This window comes from Salmo salar, chromosome 12, assembly GCF_965601325.2.
Source record: "Salmo salar chromosome 12, fSalSal1, whole genome shotgun sequence".
Classification (NCBI taxonomy): domain Eukaryota; kingdom Metazoa; phylum Chordata; class Actinopteri; order Salmoniformes; family Salmonidae; genus Salmo; species Salmo salar.
This window is the reverse complement of record NC_138302.1, coordinates 20,085,749-20,093,687: the sequence shown is the minus strand read 5'-3', so window position 1 is coordinate 20,093,687 and position 7,939 is coordinate 20,085,749. Positions and strand designations below refer to the sequence as shown.

Below are 7,939 nucleotides of genomic sequence, written 5' to 3'. Positions count from 1 at the left end.
TTCTACACCTGCATTGCTTGCTGTTTGGGGTTTTAGGCTGGGTTTCTGTACAGCACTTTGAGACATCAGCTGATGTAAGAAGGGCTATATAAATACATTTGATTTGATTACAATTTGATATTATATCTTACATGTGACAGTCAGTTGTTCCATGGAAGCTGTACCCCCATTCTGCATACTGTGTTTTAAATCTGAACCTCTCTCTCTCAGGTCTGTGATTCTCAGGGTGCAGTCTTTCTCTTTAGTCCCAAGGTACTCAGCATGACCTGCATACTCTGGAACTAGCTCAGGATTTTAGGCGCCTCATTACATTTCTCTATACCAGTTTGGTTCTGAGACTACATGATAACTTGGATGTTGATATGTGCAGGGCAGTTCCACGGTTGAGCCCTTCACAGCACAGATACTCTGATGGGTGTAAGTCACGTTGACAGTTCTGACCCAGAACACCTAAAACAGTAGTAGGCCCAATCATTTATTCAATTATTATTGTACTCAACAAAAATATTAACGCAACATGCAACAATTTCTACAATTTTAATGAGTTACAGTTCATATATAGAAATCAGTCAATTGAAATAAATGAATTAGGCCCTAGAACATATTCTGGGCATTCTGCCACAACGTCTGAGGTGGTCATGACCGTCTCCCCCTCATATTCTGTATACTTCTGGCCCTTCTTTGGACACTGTGTTAACAACCCTCCAGACGAGCTTCAATGCCATTCAACTCTCCTTCCGTGGTCTCCAACTGCTCCTAAACACAAGTAAAACTAAATGCATGCTTTTCAACTGATCGCTGCCTGCACCTGCCCGCCTGTCCAGCATCACTTCTCTGGACGGTTCTAACTTAGAATTTGTGGACAACTACAAATACCTAGGTGTCTGGTTAGACTGTAAACTCTCCTTCCAGACTCACATCAATCATCTCCAATCCAAAGTTAAATCTAGAATTGGCTTCCTATTTCGCAACAAAGCATCCTTCACTCATGCTGCCAAACATACCCTCGTAAAACTGACCATCCTATCAATCCTCGACTTCGGCGATGTCATTTACAAAATAGCCTCCAATACCCTACTCAAGAAGCTGGATGCAGTCTATCACAGTGCCATACGTTTTGTCACCAAAGCCCCATATACTACCCACCACTGCGACCTGTACGCTCTCGTTGGCTGGCCTTCGCTTCATAATCGTCGCCAAACACATTGGCTCCAGGTCATCTACAAGACCCTGCTAGGTAAAGTCCCCCCTTATCTCCGCTCACTGGTCACCATAGCAGCACCCACCTGTAGCACGCGCTCCAGCAGGTATATCTCTCTGGTCACCCCTAAAGCCAACTCCTCCTTTGGTCGTCTCTCCTTCCAGTTCTCTGCTGCCAATGACTGGAACGAACTACAAAAATCTCTGAAACTGGAAACACTTATCTCCCTCACTAGCTTTAAGCACCAGCTATCAGAGCAGCTCCCAGATCACTGCACCTGTACATAGCCCATCTATCATTTAGCCCAAACAACTACCTCTTCCCCTACTGTATTCATTTATTTTGCTCCTTTGCACCATATTATTTATATTTTAACTTTGAACTTTCTTCAAACTACAAATCTACCATTCCAGTGTTTTACTTGCTATACTTTATTTACTTTGCCACCATGGCCTTTTTTGCCTTTACCTCCCTTATCTCACATCTTTTGCTCACATTGTATATAGTCTTATTTTTTTCTACTGCATCATTGATTGTATGTTGTTTTACTCCATGTGTAACATTGTAAATGAGAACTTGTTCTCAACTTGCCTACCTGGTTAAATAAAGGTGAAATAAAAAAATCTCTACCCAGCACCTACAGGAACCACTGATTGTATGAGACAAGATGTAAAATGAATCTCCCCAGAAAAAAAACATTTCCCCGACACATGAATATACACCTACTATTATTGAAACATTATTCTACATTATTTAATGGCTCTGAAAACCCCCATCCCACACAGCACTAGATCAGCACTTCTACTCCAACACACTTGACACATGTGGATCCAGACATGCATATTATGCTACACAGGTTACCATGGTAATCAGAATTAGTAAACTGTTAGAGAAAGGGAGATATATGACTCTACAAGATGTTTTCTATTGAACCTTTATTTAGGGATCTGGAACTGGTGCCGGAGAGGAGGTAGATAAAGAAAACATATTTGTGCTTCCTGGTGTTTTATCAGTGACCCTGAATGATTGAAGCTCTTGCCACAAAGACAGGAGTAAGGTTTCTCTCCAGTGTGTGTGCGTTGGTGTCTAATCAGGGACCCTGATTGATTGAAGCTCTTCCCACACTGATCACAGCTATAAGGCTTCTCTCCTGTGTGTATGCGTTGGTGTGTAGTCAGGTCTCCTGATTGATTGAAGCTCTTCCCACACTGATCACAGCTATAAGGCTTCTCTCCTGTGTGTATGCGTTGGTGTGTAATCAGGGCTCCTGAATGATTGAAGCTCTTCCCACACTGATCACAGCTATAAGGCTTCTCTCCTGTGTGTATGCGTTGGTGCACATTCAGGTGTCCTGAATAATTGAAGCTCTTCCCACACCGATCACAGCGATAAGGCTTCTCTCCTGTGTGTATGCGCTGGTGTCTAGTCAGGTCTCCTGATTGATTGAAGCTCTTCCCACACTGATCACAGCTATAAGGCTTCTCTCCTGTGTGTATGCGATGGTGTCTAGTCAGGGCTCCTGAATGATTGAAGCTCTTCCCACACTGATCACAGCTATAAGGCTTCTCTCCTGTGTGTACGCGTTGGTGCGTAGTCAGGTGTCCTGAATGATTGAAGCTCTTCCCACACTGATCACAGCTATAAGGCTTCTCTCCTGTGTGTATGCGTTGGTGCGTAGTCAGGTGTCCTGAATGATTGAAGCTCTTCCCACACTGATCACAGCTATAAGATTTCTCTCCTGTGTGTTTGTGTTTAGTCTGGGCTCCTGACTGATTTAAGTATTTCCCACAATCAAAGCAGGTATAAGGTCCCTCTGAATGAATTATCTGATGAGATTTTAAGGATTTAGATGCATGCTCTAGAGTGTGAATTTGCTTATGGATTGTCAAGTCTTGTTTAGCCAAACTCTTCCCACAGTCAGAGCAGCAGTGGTGAGGTTTCTTCCCTATACCTCTATGCTGGTGTTTCTTGAGGTGTTCTGGTCTGGAGAGACTCTTCTCTTTCTTGTCAGCATCATGATGTTGTTGAGGTTCCCCAGATGCTAAGCCCCTCCCTCTAAGAGAGCAACAATTAGGGATGTCCCCTGTGAAACAAAGACATTGAATATTTAGGTTTTGCAAATATGGGTCCATAAACAGATGGGGCCTTCCATGAAATGAATGTCTTTTGCTTCCCTTTCATATTTTTCCAGTATAAATTGTGCACCAGTTTTACATTTTAAATCATTGACATGCTTTGAAAGAACAATTTCTCTAATAAACCTGTTTACATGGACACATATGAAATCAGGCTACCTGACTGGACTTTGATAAATGCTGAAAATAGCCAATCCAAATAAACTTTCTACCACAGAAAGTGTAATTTTTTTTGAAGCAATTTGGACCAATAAAGTTTGTATGTGAAAACTAAGCTGCATATTTTCAGTTTTTCCTGAACTCACTGCACTCGGTCAAAAGAAGTTAGCTTGCGCTGCTTGTGTTAACACATACACAGATTAAATACACCTCTATAACACTGATTAAAGTGTTTACATGTCCTAATCATTCTAAAGATTGCTCAGAAAACCAGGTGTTTTTAAAGGCGTATGCTTACTTCGGTTATGACCTTACACCAATTTAGATCAGCAGAGGAAGATGTTTACATGACTAATGCCATACTCGGCCTACTGCCATAATCAGTTTAATAGGAAATGATGTGTGCATGTAAAGCCCTAGTTATTTGGTTACTTTGACAGTCATTTCAGAACATCATTTATTTCATGTAATTAGTGATTCATTTACATCTGTCCCTCATTTTAAGGTCAACCCATGTTTTAATATGGTGAAACTGTTCCTCACATTTTTTGGGCAAAAGAAACAATGAACAGTCAAATCATAGAGTAAAAGCAGGTGAGCTGGTTCTAGTCTTATCGATTCTCTGGTGTTTTTTGTGGAAAACCGAGCTAGTGAACCATTTTACCCATAAATTGGTATGGTAGAATTGAAGCTAGCATTCAATTTTCACTCCCTGTGGAACAAAACTAGCTCCCATTACCCCAGTCATAAGCAAATTTGTGGCTGATTTAAAGGACTATTTTACCAATGTGAACTAGTGGTTTTGTTGTTTTCAGTAGTCCCCTGTTACTTTATTTAGCACATACTACAGTATGTATTTTCATATAACCTCTTGATGGGAAAACATGTTTTTATGAAGTTGAACATGTGCTCTTCATGAAAGAATGTTAAAATTAGGTGAAATCAAACGTTTTTGGGGGGACCAAGTTACACTTCTCAAATGTGGGTGGAACTACCTGATATTTTCATCAATATATAATTAACCAATTAATTGTTACAGAAGCAGACTAATCTAATCCAGATGGTTTTTACTTAATGAAATCAAATCTCCATGTTCCTCTTCTCCTTCTCGTCTCTTAGTTCCACTCTGCCCCGGTGTTTTCCTGCAGTCGTCCAGAACCAGCAGTAAAGTACGGAGAGGCAGTCGACTTGGGGGCTCCTGGAGGGTGGAGGGGGACAGACTAGCTTTGTCCTGTTGGCCACAAGAAGTTTACAGTTGATCATTAAACCAAATATTGTATTAAGTCAGTCAAAACCTCTGATTTGGGTGCATCCCAAATCCTTGTTCTGCCTTGTTCAGGAACAGAACAACAGATTTTTACCTTCTCAGCTCTGGGATTCGATCTAACAACCTTTTGGTTACTGGCCCAACACTAACCACTAGGCTACCTGCTGCCCCCGTACATACATATGTTCCTAATACAGGTGCATGTCTACTGATGCCTATAAATGATTAACTAATGTGCATGTCCAATAGCCTTCACAAGACCAGGCATGACCCAGAATGGTTAAGCCTGTACTGACTCAGCTTGCACATACACATTGGTTCTGCTTACACATATACTAATGGTTAACCCTATATCGATTCTGCTTACTACTTCTAAGAAAACAGTATAGGTACTGGAAAACCTCCAATGTACTGGAAAATCCCCAATACTAGCGCTCCTACCAGGTAGCTAGTATTGTGAATTTTTCAGTACATATGTGGCAATTATTTATTTCAGAAGGAGCCAGCAAAACTAGTGCAGTCTATGTGCTCTAGGTCATTGGACACCATTAGACATGCACATGGTTATTCTTGTAACTGTTATGGCAAACTATGGTTACACCTCTTGGGTTTTTTCCAGAACAGGGGTTCCCCTTTCAGTGGAGTCAGCAGGATGTCATCTATTGGTTAATCCTGTAGAGTGCCAAGGTCTGTTGCTATGGTCCTACATGTTTGAAACTATTTATGTGACTCTACAGATTGCATGTCCTAACATGAAGGCAATATGATAACGGTGGCTAAATGCAAGAGGTGATAAGCCATTAAGAGGAGTCACTATGAGTGTGACAAATTTATAAATATTCTGTGCCAAGACTGGAAGGCAGTTGTTTTCATGATTCCAGCTCGGCTTTTATTATGAAGTAATAAAAAATATATTTGAACTCACAGGCTCCGGTATTTGTGAAATATGATTGACCAAATATTTCCACGAAACTAGCTACAGTTTACCATAACTGGCCAGCTAGTTTTATAGTTTGGTCATTTATTCCAATACATTTCAGAACTGCACTCCTCACTACAAAACTAAACCAATTTGCAAATGCTAAAAATCTATGTGTGTATATATTCTGCAAACTAGCTTCATATTTTTTCTGAGATGCCGTTGATTACATTTGACACTTCGCAACATGTGACTACAGTTTGCATTGAATTGTGGGTCATATCAACCCACCAGGTGTCCAAAGTTGTTCACTCGCTCCTTCAAGCTAAATCGAGGGCCAACGTTAGGGAATTGGACCTCCCGTAAAATGGCAATCAAACTGCATCCGGTTTCGACGGGGATACCCCCGAGGGAAAAACAACGTGTTTGGACTGCAGCCATTTATTTTCTTTGTTAGAACGGACACTTGAATATCGGGTCAAATAATGGCTAATACGTAAGAAATCAGTGAAGGAATGTGAACATTTGCACACTTCGGGAGGAAGGAGAGAATTAGGTCATAGTCACAGATTCCTAAACATGATTGTATGAACTGCCTTAATTTTGCTGGACCCCAGAAAGAGTAGCTGCTGCCTTGGTAGCTAATGGGGATCCATAATAAATACAAATGATATAGTTGTGGGCTACTTTTTTAATGTAACCTTTATTTAACTAAGCAAGTCAGTTCTTATTTACAATGACGGAACAACGGATTAACAGCCTTGTTCAGGGACAGAACGACAGATGTTTACCTTGTCAGCTCGGGGATTCGGTTACTGACCCAATGCTCTAACCACTAGGCTACCTGCCGCCCCAAACAGAACACAGCAATGTGGAGGTTCAAAGATGATGAAAACTAGGCCTAGACATTTTATAAAACACAGCGGGCATATAATGTTAAAACCAGACTTACCCGATCCATTGTGGAAGCTACTGTTTCTTTGTATGATATGAACTGTTCGTCGCTAGCTGTCCTCGTCAACAATTTGCTGTTGTCTTGTTCTTCTTTAGGGTTTTATAGCAGACTACACCTATTGGCGTATTGTCGCCACCTACTGTACGGCGAGTGAACGAAGAAGAAAAATATCCATCCAAATGATTTCTATCGTAGGTAAAGAATTCATGCAGTACGTCTCTCCTTAATAGTGTAAAATATTCATGAATTTGTTCCATTATACATCTACTGATGTCTTGCCACAGATTATTTACATGAATACCATAGAAAAACATTCAACACGGTTTCTGGGGGGTCATTTCAAAAGGTACAATTTGAATGTGCTTCTATTTTTTTAACTTCTTCATATAGTGGTTGGCAGGGTAATATGAATGAATCATTTTATAATAAACTTCCTTAATTGTGTTAGTAAGTACGTATGTGTGAGACAACAGATATTATCAATAAAACGATTCCAGTAAGGCATAACATAAGGTACATAGATACAAAATCTTGTTGATACAAGGCAAGTATCGCTCTGTTGTTGAATGGACCAAAACAAAAACAAATCTTTACTACTATTGAGTCAACAGCGGTAATCGAAGGTAGGTTCTGAGGGTCTTAACATGTTCCTGAATAATAAAGCAACACCTGAGGGAATGGAGACTAAAACCATTGTAAACTCTTTAGGCGTTATAGGGATCTTGTAAAGTGAAAAGAATGAGTCATAATGAAGTAAAAGACCCTCTGCATTTACAAGTTGTCTCACCAATAGGATATTATTTCTGAACCAATATTCTAAAAACAAAGATTTATTGTTATACAATATGTGCTGATTATTCCAGATATAATATATTGTGGGGAGAAATTACGCTTCGAAATGAAGGACCATGACTAGAAAACCTGCCAATGAAAAGCGGAGCTTCACTGGAACTTTGTCAATATTATAATTGCAAACCAACATGAAGTTAAGGCCACTAAAAGTAGAAAAGACATGATGAGGAATGCAGTTCCACGTAGAAGTGGGTCTTCTTAGTAAGTGTTTTATCAAACTGATCTGAAAAGTATTATTTAAGGTAGGAATGTCCAGAAAATTCAGCCACCATACTCATAAGTGTTCAATGCAACAGTTTCCTAATGTGACGGGTACGGTTTCTCCACAGAAAGTTTAAAAGCATCTGGTCTGTAGAAAGGATTCTACATGGAACCCTAAAGAGTTCTTCCTGGAACCAAAGAGGTTCTACCTGAAACTCAAAAGGGTTCTTCAAAGGGTTCTACTATGGGG

The 7,939-nt window shown here is 40.2% G+C and overlaps 1 protein-coding gene across 1 annotated transcript; it reads right to left on the bottom strand.

Annotated features, from left to right (window-relative positions):
- Positions 1–2,121: 2,121 nt before the first annotated feature.
- On the bottom strand, positions 2,122–6,789 carry LOC106564404 (uncharacterized). Its single transcript, XM_014130493.2, has 3 exons — positions 6,634–6,789; positions 4,567–4,726; positions 2,122–3,284 (listed from the first exon to the last, which is right to left on the bottom strand). Exons 1-3 carry the CDS (start codon positions 6,640–6,642, stop codon positions 2,137–2,139), a joined length of 1,317 nt encoding a protein of 438 aa, XP_013985968.2. The 5' UTR covers positions 6,643–6,789; the 3' UTR covers positions 2,122–2,136.
- Between the last annotated feature and the right edge of the window lie 1,150 nt (positions 6,790–7,939).

Excerpts from the sequence above, each read along its gene's own strand:
- LOC106564404 (XM_014130493.2), bottom strand. Across the intron at positions 3,285-4,566 it reads TGGAGATTTGATTTCATTAA|GGGACATCCCTAATTGTTGC; the intron begins GTAAAAACCATC and ends TTTGTTTCACAG.